The 13223-nt window shown below is 51.2% G+C and overlaps 1 protein-coding gene across 2 annotated transcripts; it reads right to left on the minus strand.

Moving 5' to 3' along the window:
• Positions 1–1241: 1241 nt before the first annotated feature.
• Positions 1242–12719, minus strand: PCYOX1L (prenylcysteine oxidase 1 like). 2 transcript variants are annotated; one of them, XM_045551410.1, is made up of 6 exons: positions 12576–12719; positions 8303–8509; positions 6928–7102; positions 4667–4878; positions 3388–3528; positions 1242–2930 (listed from the first exon to the last, which is right to left on the minus strand). In XM_045551410.1, exons 1-6 carry the CDS (start codon positions 12661–12663, stop codon positions 2269–2271), a joined length of 1485 nt encoding a protein of 494 aa, XP_045407366.1. In that variant the 5' UTR covers positions 12664–12719; the 3' UTR covers positions 1242–2268. The 2 variants fall into 2 exon arrangements, with proteins under 2 accessions (XP_045407366.1, XP_045407365.1); XM_045551409.1 differs by lacking the exon at positions 12576–12719 and having other exon boundaries at positions 8303–9728.
• Between the last annotated feature and the right edge of the window lie 504 nt (positions 12720–13223).

Consider the following 13223-nt stretch of genomic DNA (forward strand, 5'->3'; position numbering starts at 1 on the left):
GAGCTGTTTGGGCCTGCCTACCCAGGTAAAGGAAGTTTCTGAAGGATGTGGCTAGCTCCGCTGCAGTCATGCTTGGACATGGAGACAAAGCCCTAGCCCAGGACCGAGGATCAAGTGTAACTGCCATGGTTTGCATCTTCTGTGCATAGATCCTCCTTAGGGTGGTTATCAGGGATAAGCTTTTTATTGTCCTTGGTCCTCTGGTCCAATAGCAATTATCAATTACAGCACGATAGCCCACTGCCATTTTCATTTCAAACACAGGGCATCAAAAGATGCCGTTACACACTTTGATTTCACTGGACATGAGATGGGGCTGACATTGTGGTTCTCTTTCCAATACCCTTCTCTGACCCTGAAGTTTGGATGAGACCATCTCTGCTCCAGGGACAGGACCTGACTGTTCTAAGCCAGCCAGCCTAATCTCATCCCCTGTGGCATGGTTATTGGCCTGGTATCCGAGTCCCAAGCCAATTGGCATATGGCATTCCCTTGGCCACAGGAATTGGTTCATGGGTGGTCCAATGGGCCCAGAGCCCAGAATTTGGTTCAGTGGTTATGGGAAAAGACATTTTTACCCTGGGAGCTGTTGGCAGCCATCTTTGGCCACTAGAGAAGTAATGGAACTGGAGACTGCAAAGTGGTCTACATCTAGACTTTTAAGTTATAATAAACAGCAAAAACCTTTTATTGCTTAAGTCCATGTGAGTTTGGTTTTCTACTTGAACCAAAAGCCTTCTTACTGATGTGTCAGTTTCATAATGTCTATAGTAACCAACAAGTGTATGCTACATGAACTTTCAAGATTCCATCTCTTTCATTGCCATTACTATCACCCTGGTATAGTAAAAACAACCTCAGAGCCAGTTTGGGCCTCCAACAACTGGGAGGGAATTTTGCCCATGCTGAACTCGGAGACCTTGAACAAGCTATTTCTTCACTTTGGGCTTTTATCTCCTTCTCTACAAAGACAGGGAAGTTGGCTGGATGACCTCTGGGTTCCTGTTAGGAAGGCTATAATAGTAGCATCATTTGGCAGTGTTGTTTCCTCCTGGTATCCACGTCCTTCCTCTAAGGACTGTTTAGCAAGTCTGGGTGGGACTTGGGCATCTGCCTCTTTCTCAAGCCCCCTTCCCTTCCCCAGATCCAAATGTGGTGGTCGGTCCATGCATCACACATGCTGGGTGCCTTGGACTTAGTTTCTCTGTTCTCCTCTTTTGCAGAAAGGAATAGGTCCAAAGGAATGGAAAGGGCTTTTACTTTCTTTTCTAAAACTACTGACCTTTAAAGGTTTGTAGAAAAAGCAAAGCAAAGCATAATCTTCCTCTCCTTTTAAGCTAGTGTCACAGGAGAAAGCACCAGGTTAATCTTTGAACTCCATCCCAATACCTTCTCTCTTTTCCTTCTGCTGGAGTGAATGTTTGGGGGTGAGATAGGACTGCTCTATATGCCTGTGGACTTGCCTTCTCTGCAAGACAAATCCATTGTATTACTCCTCAACCCTTGCATGAGGAAGAGACTGGTCAATTCCTCCAGGTGCCAAGGAGAAGTTTCCCTGCTCCTATAGCCTGATATGTTTCTCTTTTCCCTCTGGTTGCCGGGAAGCTTGAAGCTATACTGATGGCCCTGTTGAGGCACACATCTTCCTTGGGTCCTACCACAGTCACCTCCTCCAATATGCAGTGTTGCTGAGAGGCTTGGAAATGGTGTCTAGTAAGTTCTGAACTAGCTGCCACACATCTAGCAAGCCCACAGCAAACAGGAGCTATAATCATTCTGAGGTTTTCTGATTTTCCCTTTTACTTTATTTACAACCATCTGGTTGTAAACATTTTCTTGTAGGCTGCCTCCACTGGTTGTCCATTTTGGGAGGTGGTGAAATACAGTAAAAAAATTAGACTCAAAGTCCTCTGTCTTATAATCCCTCCCACAGCCACCTAGTTCCTAGTTAGAAAACCAAGTCAGCAACAGCTTTAAAAGATGGACTTTTATTTCTTCTTAAGAAAAATAAATAAAACAAATATACTGGCTTGAATTCCCTTCCCTTTTCTTACTATCCCCCTTAAAAAAAAAGAAGCAACCACCATGAGGATCCTCGAGATAGGCAGACAGCGGCCAGCTGGACCGACACCAGAGGGAGAAGACGCTCGGTACCGAGGGGTCAGAGAGAGAGGCTTGGTGGGCGAGCTTGGCTCATTCAATCCTGGGCTGCGGGGTGTGAGCCATCTTCAGTGGGGGATGGGAGTTCCCGGGCTCTCCCCAGAGCCCTCACAGTTCAGTCTTGACCTTGTGCATCAAATCCTTTTGGTCGATCTTGTCTAGGTCCTGGTACCAGCGGTTATAAGCCAGCAAGGCCACATTCTTGGCAGCTACGGCCATTACCTCCACAGAGCTGGCTGCCCACTCGAGAGCGTTGAGGTAGAAGAGTTGGTCGTGGAGCGCAAACCTTGGGAGGGTGGGGCGGGAGCCGTACAGGGGATGGGCCTGCCACTCAGCTGTCTGCACTGAGTAATAGGAACGGAAGAGGGTCTTCAGCTGGGTCCGAAAGAGGGGCTTGGGGGACTGGACTCGCCAAACAGCTGCCTCCTGGGGCTGCTTCCGCCGGAAGTTGGCTGAGATGTTGACGGGACAGATGTTGTCCAGAGTGGAGAAGAAGCTGGGGAAATCTGTGGTGAGGATGCTGGCAAAGGGGAAAAGCTTAGGGTCTGGGAAACCAAAGTAGGAAGAGTTGAGGTAGCCGTGGACCAAGGAGACCACGCTGGGCTGGAACGAGCCCTGGACGTCATCAATGGGTGGGTTGAATCCTTCAAAGGTGAAGTTGCTGCTGCTGTTGTCCAGGTGCAGGGGGGTGGCGATGACCACGATGTCATATAAGTCTGAGCTGTTGCCTACCTCATTCTCATACTCCACCTGGTACAGGGCTTTCCCTTCTGGAAGGAGAAAAAAGGGAGCAAAAAAGTCAACTTACTCTTTGGCTTCGGTCCCACCTGGTGCCTAGCACTGAGGGTACAAGGAGACCCTGGCGCCAAGGATGCAGCTGGGCTGTGTAGCTGGCGGGTCCCGGTCTTTCTGTGCTGGTGCAGTTGCAGGGTGAGCACTGGACTGGGAGTCAGGAGACCCAAATTCTTCTCTGGTTCTGCCACTGACTGGCTGGGGGACCCTAAGCAAGGCTGCTGAAAAAAGGCTAGATTGATGGGCGGCTCAGCTTGCTGGCTCTGACATTTGAATTGAGACAACAGCACCCCCTAGTGTCCCCTGGCAGGGCCGGGGCTTCCTCTCATTGCTTTTCTGTTACTACCCCGCAGCACAACAGAGACCAAGGTTGAGGAACAGAGTAGATGCGTCAGCTGGTTAGCAATAGCCATGCCTCCTGGTCTGTCCACTCACCTGTGCTGTGCAGGGTCACAGAGGTCACGGTGGCATGGATGACATTGGCCTTGGTGAGCTTCAGCAAACCGGAACAAACCAGCTTGTTGCCTCCCTCCACAGACCACAGGCTGCCTTGGGCCCCGGCAAGTGACATGGCTCCTGGGGCAAAGCGGGAAGGGGGCTGGTGGGTTCTCAGAACCACCAGGCAGTGGGCTGGGGAGTCCAGCTCTATTCTACCGGGCTCTAAGCGTGGGCACAGACAGCAAACATACAACACAACAAAGATCACCATGCTGGGAGGTGAAAACACAGTGCTCAGTGAGAGTCAGCTCCAAGAGACCAAGTACTGAGCGATTCTATCTGACACAGAATGCCCAGAATGGGCAATCTCCACAGAAACAGAAAGTAGACGTGTGGCTGCCCAGGGCTGGAAGACTGGGGGTGATGGATAGAGGGCACGGGGTTTCTTTGTGGGGTGATGAAAATGTCTTAAAGTTGATCGTGGTGACAGTTGCACAACTTTGTGAGTATACTAAAAACCACTAAATTACACACTTTGAAGGGGTAATTGTGTGGTATGCCATGAAGGAGACACACAAGACAATGGAAGAGTGAGCAGAGAAGCCACACTGAGGGGACACTGAGCAGGACCTTAAGGCCGGGAAGGAGCCAGCGTGTCAGGGGCCGGATGGATAGCATCCTGGGCACAGGGGAGGCGCATTGCCACGCATCTATCTAACAAGAATGTGCAGAGTGGCTGGCATGATGCAGGCACCGTTCTAAGTGTTTGGGAGACATCAGTGAACACCAGACAAAGACTCCTGCTCTCGTGAAGTCCACATTCGCTGCTCTTACAGCCTGTGCTGGAGGCTGGTGGGCTGTACGCAGGCCCGCCTGCCCCAGTAGTGAGCTGGGAAGATTAGGTGCTCGAGCAGATGAACACCCAGGGGCTCAGAGGCCTCAGTGGGGCAGTTCTTGACACCAAAGTGTGGACAGCAAAGCGCCACCTCAACTCTAACATTTATGCACATGTAAGGGATTATGAGGCCATCAGGAGTGGCAGAAACACCCTACACTTCTGATCGAAGCCTTGCTCCCACTGTCTGCGAAGTGGAGTGAAGACCATCCCCTGCTAACCCGGACGACAATGCCAGAATCAAGTGGGAATGGGGCAGCAAAGCGCCTCGGTGACTGCAATGAGCCGGACAAAGGTGAGGTTATCACAGGGCCCCCAGCCCATTCTGGGCACGGTGGGCAGAGGAAGGGCAGGAGGGCAGGTCGAGGGCTGGATGCTCACCGGCAAAGGCAGGCATTGCTGCTGACTGGCCATAGCTGGCCCGCAGGACGGCAGAGACAACGTCGTCGATAAAGCGCTGCGTGACGCCCACCTGGAGCAGGGACTCGGTCACAGAGCGCTGGGTCATGTTGACAAAGGCAGATTCCCCCAGTGAGTAGAGCAGCTCCTCCACACCCGAGAAAGCAAAACCGTGGGCCTGGTACTTATAGATCCTAGGAGACACACAGAGCTGCGGTCCTGGTGCAGAAAGGCTTTCGGCTGACCACCTTCCACTGGGTACCTGTGCCTGGGCGGCCCACCAGGAACCTGTCACTTCCTCTACATATGGAAGGGTGGGAAAGGAGGCTGGTTATGTTCCCCATGGCCTGTTCTCTGGCTGTGGTGGGCCTGTCCCACCTAAAGGGACAGTGTAGAGGTAAGGAATCCCACTAGACCTGGTTCACATCATGGCTGCAGAATGACAACTTTGTTACCTCTCTGAGCCACTGCCTGCCTGAGGTCATAGTGCATAGCCCCTTCTTCAGCCAGCTGGGCCTGCCAGGTAGCAGTGGGCCATGGCCCAACCCTGCTGGCACAGCCCCCTCCTCCAACAGCGCTGGCTCTGCTCTGGCTTCTAGGGCCACGTTGGCCCCGATGGCAGCAGCCTCACGCCAGTGCTATCTCCCCCTCTGCCAGCCCAGCCTGTCCTCGCCTCTGGCTTGATCTGACAGGGCTCCCACCCACTCTCAAGCTCACGTCTTGTCCCTCTCCTGCTCGCCTAATCTCAGGGACTCGCATAGACTAGTAGATTACTGGACTGGCTGGCCTTTGAAATATTATCTATTCTGGGGCTGCTTTGTAAACATCTGGAGTTTTGTTATCAGTGGGACACCAGAGGGAGGTGTCCAGAAAGCAGACAGACACGTGGGTGTCAACTGAAGGGGACACTAGAGCTGACAAGGAGGAAGTTATCTCCCACAAAGGGCAGAAGTCAACGTTACAGGTCTGGATAAAACTGACGAAGGACAAAGTATCAGAAAGAAGAAAGAGGGGTAAGGACATAAGCTTTGGGGGACATCTGGAGAATATAAGACGTGCCCTCAACAGCGGAGTTATAGAATTGGAAAGGGAGTGAAGTGCCAGGAACCAGGGAGGGAGGGCACGGGCCACGCTGCACGTCTGACACTTAAGGGAGGCAGACGACCAGGGGGCCCAAGGAGCAGCCTCTGCTCCTGGGCCAGAAGCAGCGAGCACCTTCGGAACCGGGGGAAAGGCAAGTGACAGCTTGGTGAGTGAGTGACAGTGTGAAAACAGATCACGTGTCCTTTCATACCTGAAACCCAAGGTGATGGGGAGGGGCTGGGACACATTTGTTCTTTTTTTTTTTGACACAGAGTCTCACTCTGTTGGCTGGGCTAGAGTGAGTGCCGTGGGATCAGCCTAGCTCACAGCAGCCTCAAACTCCTGGGCTCAAGTGATCCTCCTGCCTCAGCCTCCTGAGTAGCTGCGACTACAGGCATGTGCCACCATGCCCGGCTAATTTTTTCTATATATTTTTAGTTGTCCAGCTAATTTCTTTCTATCTTTATTAGAGATGGGGTCTCACTCTTGCTCAGGTTGGTCTTGAACTCCTGACCTCGAACAATTCTTCTGCCTCGGCCTCTCAGAGTGCTAGGATTACAGGCGTGAGCCACTGTGCCCGGCCTCCATTTATTCTTGATGGAAAAGCTGGAGGACAGTGAAGTTTGTAAACGTGGCCCCCAGGCATGTTTAACTTGGTTTCAAGATGAATTGGCTACAAATGCTGAAAAGCTGGGAGATTTCACATATCACCCTGGATTTCTAGCTCATGCAAAACTGGAAGATCTGTCCATGTGAGGTGGGCACTGCGCAGGGCTGGCCACAGTTGACTGCAGGGGAATGCTGGCTGCCTCCTTCAGACGGGGCCTTGTTCTGCAGGTCACCCACTCCCCCTACCCCCGTTCTCTTCCACCTGCTGTTTCCCTGGTTCTCATCCTGGGTCAGCCTTGCAGGTGACTGTGTTTGAAACCCAGGCTTTTATCAGTGTAGCAGATGGAAAGAGAACGAATGCTGGCGTGACAACACGAGGGAGACCATCCCTGCACCCAGGAAGGCCATTCCTCATGCTAGGGGCTTGCGCTAGCCTGCACCAAATGATGCTGGGCTCTCACACCCAGCAGGGACCTTTTCCTTTTTCACAATGCACGGGCAAGCTGCTTCCTTCCCCGCCAGAACACCCTTCCCACGTCCGCCAGCCCTACCTCATGAACTTCTCCATGACCTCCTCCACCCACATCTGCAGCCTCAGGAAGCTGATGCCGTAGTGCCACCAGAGGCGGAACAGGTTCAGCAGGTACCAGTCGGTCTCCTCCAGCACGAAGTGCTCCCCGCCGAAGATGGCGCTCCTGCCCACCACCTCGCGCCGCTGCCTCAGCCCTGCGGAGATGAGGAGGAGGAGGCCCTCGGGTCCCCTTCAAAGATTCGGGGCCTTCCTGATGCCAGTGGACTGGCTCCGTTTAAGGAAATACAAACACTACGGTTTGTTGATGTGTGTTGTTTGTTTATAAACAGTAAACAGATGCACTGGGAAAAGGTTTAGCCTTCCTAGTCAATGAAAAAATGAAAACGAAAATAATGTACCATTTCATATTTTTTTCAACAGGGATCTACTCAGCCACAAGTGAGGGAAATTCAGATGTCATCCCAGAATGTCTAGGGGCTGAGAGCCACAGGGCTTGCTTTGAGATGGCAGCCCTAGGCACCAAGATCACATAGAAATTGTCACAGCTCCTTACAGCCCTCCTGCACTCTACAACTTGCAGAGCGATGGACTTCTAGATACGGATACAGCTGCTATGATTTATTCCTTCCCCAACTCCCACATACTATATACGCTGCTCTGCACCTTAGTAACATACTGCGTCTTGGAGTATACTACAGCTGGGCACAAAGCACTTCCTTTTCTGGCTGCTGAGTAAATACTGTATATTTACGCAATAATTTATTGGACCCCAGTTCCCAGTGGGTGGGCAGATAGGGTATTTTCAACCTTCTGCTATTACGAACAATGCCGTAACCTTGCATGTGTGCCACTTTGTATATCTGCAACACCACCTGTAGGATCACTTCTGAGAAGTGCAACTTCTGTATCAAACAGTATGTGTATTTGTGGTTCTGACAAATGCTGCCCGATTTGAATCCCAGCTCTCTTGCTTATTAGCTGCATGGCTTTAGCTGAGGTATATAAATTTTCTGAGCCTCAGTTTCCTCAGGAGGAGACCTAACATTCACCTTGCAGGCTGGTAGAAAAGACCGGAAGTAATGCCTACATACCACCTAGAAGGGTGCCAGGTATCTGGCACCAGCCTATGGAAACTGATATGATCATGATTATTAAGAGGCAGCAAATTGAAAGGGAAAGAAACTGGCCTGGGAGTCAAACCTGAGTTCTAATCCCGGCTCTGCAACTAACTCACTGTGTAACCTCAGGCAAGTTCCTTCCCCTCTCTGGTCTCAGCTGCTCCATCTGTAAAATGAGGAGATTGGGCTGCATGACCTTCTGGACTTGAGGGTCTAGGCAGATGCTGCCGCCAGCCCCGGGCACTGGGTGCTGGAGCCCTGGGACTGCACACTCACCCAGGAGCTTGACGAAGTCCTGCATGTGCAGGCTCAGGGAGTGGAAGGAGGCAGCTCCGCTCTCGTAGTGCTGCTTGTTCACTGAGATGGTGGCCAGGCGGCCGCCAACAGTCCCCTTCTCGTACACGTCGATCTGCACCCGGGGTCCAAAGTGCTGCTGGAGGAAATGGGCCACAGCAGAGCCCCCGATTCCAGCCCCGACAACCGCTGTCAGCAGCCCAGGAGGCAGGGATGGAGAGAAACAGAGTATGGGAGTGAGAGGCTGCATATCACTTTTGCATCCTCCTGCCCTGGTGGTTCCCAGGCGCTTGCATTTCATAGGCTTTTAACATTTCAAAAAGGAAATTTGCAGACTGAGTTGTCAGTAGAGCTATTAATAATAGGCAAAGACAAACCTGAAAACTGCCATCCACTATAACCTTCATTTTATAAAGAAAAAGATTTTATAGCAGCAAAAAATTTCAAAATCCAGGATGACTATTTAAATAGAATAAATTTAGTTTTATAAAAAACCCACTACATTGTCCCAAATTTTCTTATTTCACTATGAATTGATAAAAACAGCTACTGAGCAGTTCTGCATGGTGAATCAATGTTTGGAAACCACTCCTTAATCCAGGGGTTGGCACACTACTGCTTGCAGGCCAAATCCAGGCAGATGCCTGTTTTTGCAAACAAAAGTCTTATTGGAACTCAGCCCTGTCCTTTCTTTTACTTATTGTCTATGGCTGCTTTCATGTTAGGCAGAATCAAGTAGCTGCAGCTGTACTGTATGGCTTGCAAAGTCTAACATATTCACTCTCTGGCCCTTTACAAAAAGTTTGCTAACCCCCGGTCTAAACCATCCTACCATTTAAATCATTTCTATGCCTGTGTTTACCAAGACAGGAATGCACCCTGAGATGGGTTGCTCATTACCTTATAGGGCACTCTTCCAGTTTGGACTCTTGTTACAAAGTTTGTTTGTTGAGGTCTTTCTTTGGGTCTTATCATCCACTGTCTTTACTACACTCCCGCCTTCCTGTTATTTGCAAATTTTGTTTACATGGCATCAGTATTCTCATCCAAATCACTGATAAAAACATTTCACGGGACAAGGCTGGGAGGTGCTACCAGGAATCACTGCTTAGACAGATATTAATCATTAAATAGCCCTGTGAGAGAACAGTAAGCCAGCTGTGAAGCTACTGAACTGGACTACCACCTTACCCACGATGTATCTGAAACACTGCTTTCCTCTCATCTGACAGTCCAGTAACCCTATCCAAAAAGAAAATGAGATAAATCTGGTGTAATCTGTCCTTTCTGGACCCACATTGGACCCTAGGACCAGCAGCTCCTGTTAAGAAGTGACAGGCAATCCTCAGACAATACCAGACTCTTTAAGATCTGGCCTCCCTTTACTTACTCCACTCCCTGCTTTACCTTTTTGGGCACATGCCTCTGCTTGAGCTGTCCCCTTTGTCAGGAATTTCGTCACCCTGTGGCTCACCTGTAGCTTGGCTTGCCTGACCCACCTGAGATGAGTCAGGTGTCCCTCCTGCATATTCCCTCAGCACACTGTGCTTACCTCAAGACTTATTAATTCATTAGTTAATTAATTAATTTATATACAGAGTCTCGCTCTGTCACCCTGGTAGAGTGCAGTGGCACCATCATAGCTCACTGCAACCTCAAACTCCTGGGCTCAAGTGATCCCCCTGCCTCAGCCTCCCGAGTAGCTAGGACTATAGGCATGTACCACGCCTGGCTGAATTTTCTATTTTTAGTAGAGACAGGGTCTCACTCTTGCTCAGGCTGGTTGAACTCCTGAGCTCAAGCTATCCTCCCACCTTGGCCTCCCAGATTGCTAGGATTACAGGCCAGCTATGAGCCACCACATTGTATTTACTGTTCTGTTTAAGGACAGAGAGAGAGCACAGTCACTACGTTCCCAGATGCTGGCAGGCACTGGAGTTCATGAAGTATTTGTTGCATGTTGAAAGAATAAACCACTTCCTCTTTCTCAGTATTTACACAGGCACTTTCAAGAATGCCCTTACCCTTTTTTTTAGACACTGTGCTGGCCTCCTTTTGAAGAGTCCCAAGTTACTCATTTTTCTAGAGAAACCAGTATTACAAAGCCTAGAAGCTGCCCAAGAGCTACCAGGAAGCAGAAGATACCACCTCATTGTGAATCAGCTCATTCAACCCACACAACTGACACCTACTCTCTGGTTTATGGTAAGATGTGCTGGGGCACAAAGATGAATCAAACAGGGCTTCTGTGCCCCAGGAGCCCAGCATGGAGTGGGCATACAGACTGATGTATGACTAGCTATGACAACTAGTGAGAAAGTGCAACTACAGGGTTCCAGGGAGCCCTGGGGAGGAGGCAATGAATTCAGCCTCAGAGGGTGCAGGGGCACAGGCTTCACAGGGGGAATAACATTTGATCCGGGCTGCTGGAGGACAATCAGCTTTGCTAGTGAGCAGAAATACATGCTCTGCAGAGAACAGCACGAGCAGGGCAGCTTGTGGAATTATATAGGTGGGTTTAAAGGGTACTGATGCCACACCAAAGCATTCAGATTTCATCATGTGGGAGCTCAAGCATTAAGACATCCTAACAGGAAGCTTCTTAATCTTGTTGGGCATAGAGTCTGGGCCACCAAGGGCAGACAGAGGCTCCTGTCAGAGGACTGAGGAAAATCAGGAAAGCTAAAGGGCAATTTGGTGTTGCCAAGCGTCCTGCTCTGGATGACTCTTGAGTGAGGTGGGCAGGGCCAGCTGGAAGGGGCCAGGCAGAGTGTGTTGCCACAATGCAGCTGTTCTGCTGGGAGGAGGTCCTGATCCTTCCCCATTGGTCAGTGAGAAATGTCCTGTCCTTCTGCCTGTTTCCAAGAAAAAGGGGAGCGCCCTGCACCCCAGGATACTGCCTGCCTAACTCCTCCCTACCCTCCACAGCCTGGCTCAAAATCCACTTTCTCCATGCGGTCTTCTCTGGCCACTCTAGCCCTCAGGATTCTCTTTCCTCAGAAAACTCCACACTCTCAGTCCCAAACTGATTTCTGGCATGCTTCAGTCTGCTTTAACCCTTTATGGCCTGGGCTGTGGTTTTGTAACACACAAAGCTTTAGCACTGCACTGGCCCCTGTAAGTCTGTGGTGCTCCCATGAGATGTCCCAAGGCACTCTTGCCAAAAGGGTGCATGGAGGTTCGCCTAGTGGAATAGGGACTCTGTCCTCCCACCCCAGAAGCCTAGCATCTCTGCCTGTGGGAACTTTATGTCTGAGGGACTTGAAAATCTTTACAAGTCATGTCGAGTTAAAATGACAATTGTTAAGAGGGGGGAGAAAAAGCAACTAAAAACACATATGGAACTCTAGTCAATGATATGCACAATGAAGTATTTAGCAAAGTGTCCTGATGTCTGCAATTTATTTTGAAATGCATCAAAATGTAGGATGGATTCATGGATGGATAGAAGGGTGTGTGTTAGGTATGTGATAAAGCAAGTATACTAGCAGTTAATGGCAGAAGGTAGGTGGTGGGTATACAGATGATCACTGTAAAATTTTTTCAACTTTGCTGCACATTTGAAAATTTTCAAAATAAAGTATTGGGAGAACCACACAAATAAAAAAATCAAATAACTGCTCTTAAAAGTTCCCCAGTCAGTCAGTAAATTTCCAGCAGATCTACTGTTCTGTCTCTGCAAACACTGTCTCCTACGTCCCCACAGTTTTGGCTTGGTTACTTCCAGGAAGTCCTCCCTGGGCCACCAAGACTGGAGTGAAGTGCCCTTCCTCTGTACGCACGGTACTTTCTCAGCTCAGCACCGACTTCCCTGTGCTGTGAGGTCTCTCCTCCGAGCAGGAACCGGAGCACTCTGCTACACAGACAGCCCTCAATACACCTCTGTGAATGCCATCGTCCAGCCCCTGTCCTATGTCATCCAGGCGCCAAGCAAAGAGCCGGGTCCAGGGCAGATGCTCAGTAACCTCGGACCTTCAGGTGAGATCAGCGGCCAGTGCTGCTCAGGCCTCTTTTCCGTTCCACATGGCCCTGTTCCCACGTCCATGCCACCGTCCCCATCAGCACGGCCCTACTGCGGTCCCCTCCTCCGCCCATCCCCGCCCCCGCCGCTCCCCCTCCCAGCTCCTCTCCTGAGGACCCTCCCTCCCCCGCTGCCCTCCCTGCCCCCACCCAGCCGCTGCCGGCTAAGAACCCTTCTCCCGCCCGGCCCTCCCCAGCTCAGCAACCCCCACCCCGCCCCGCGTCCTCCCCGCACCGATTTTGCCGGGCGGGGCGTCTCCGCCAGCAGCGGCGGCGGCGAGGAGCGCGGCCAGCACGGCGAGGAGCGCGGCATCGCGGGCCATGGCGGGCGGCGAGCGGGCAGCACGCCGGGGATCGGCCGCTCGCGGTTGGCGCCCGGCGCCCCGCCCCGCCCCGGCGCCCGCTGGCCGTCCCGCCTCCAGCCTCGCAGGTTCCAGCCCCTCATTGGCCGAGCAGCCGTCCCTCTACAGTACGGGGCGCTCATTAGCCACATCTCTCTCGGGGCAGGCTCTATCATTGGCAGCCTCCCCGTCCCGCCTCCTGGATGCGGGTTCCTCATTGGTTGGCTCATCCTCGCTCCGGCGCAGGTGTGCGCGCCGTGAGTTCGCAGCATCAGGACCAGGGCCCTGCTGCAGGGAGATGGATGGGGGACGGAACTGAAGCTTTGAAGACCTCGGTTTATGCCCAGCCTCTGAGTTACTAGCTCTGCAGTGCACGCTGAAACAAATCCGTATGCTTTGATACTACTGTTTTCGCGTGCAGTTTTCATATAGTTAATATCTGCCTTCTACTTCCTAAAAAAGAAGGATTTCATCCAATCTCTTTTCAGAAAGGAAAAAGGTAAGAAGGAAGGGATAAGCTCCCATTTACATTCTCTAAGAAA

Source organism: Lemur catta, chromosome 5, assembly GCF_020740605.2.
Source record: "Lemur catta isolate mLemCat1 chromosome 5, mLemCat1.pri, whole genome shotgun sequence".
NCBI classification, from domain to species: Eukaryota; Metazoa; Chordata; class Mammalia; order Primates; family Lemuridae; genus Lemur; species Lemur catta.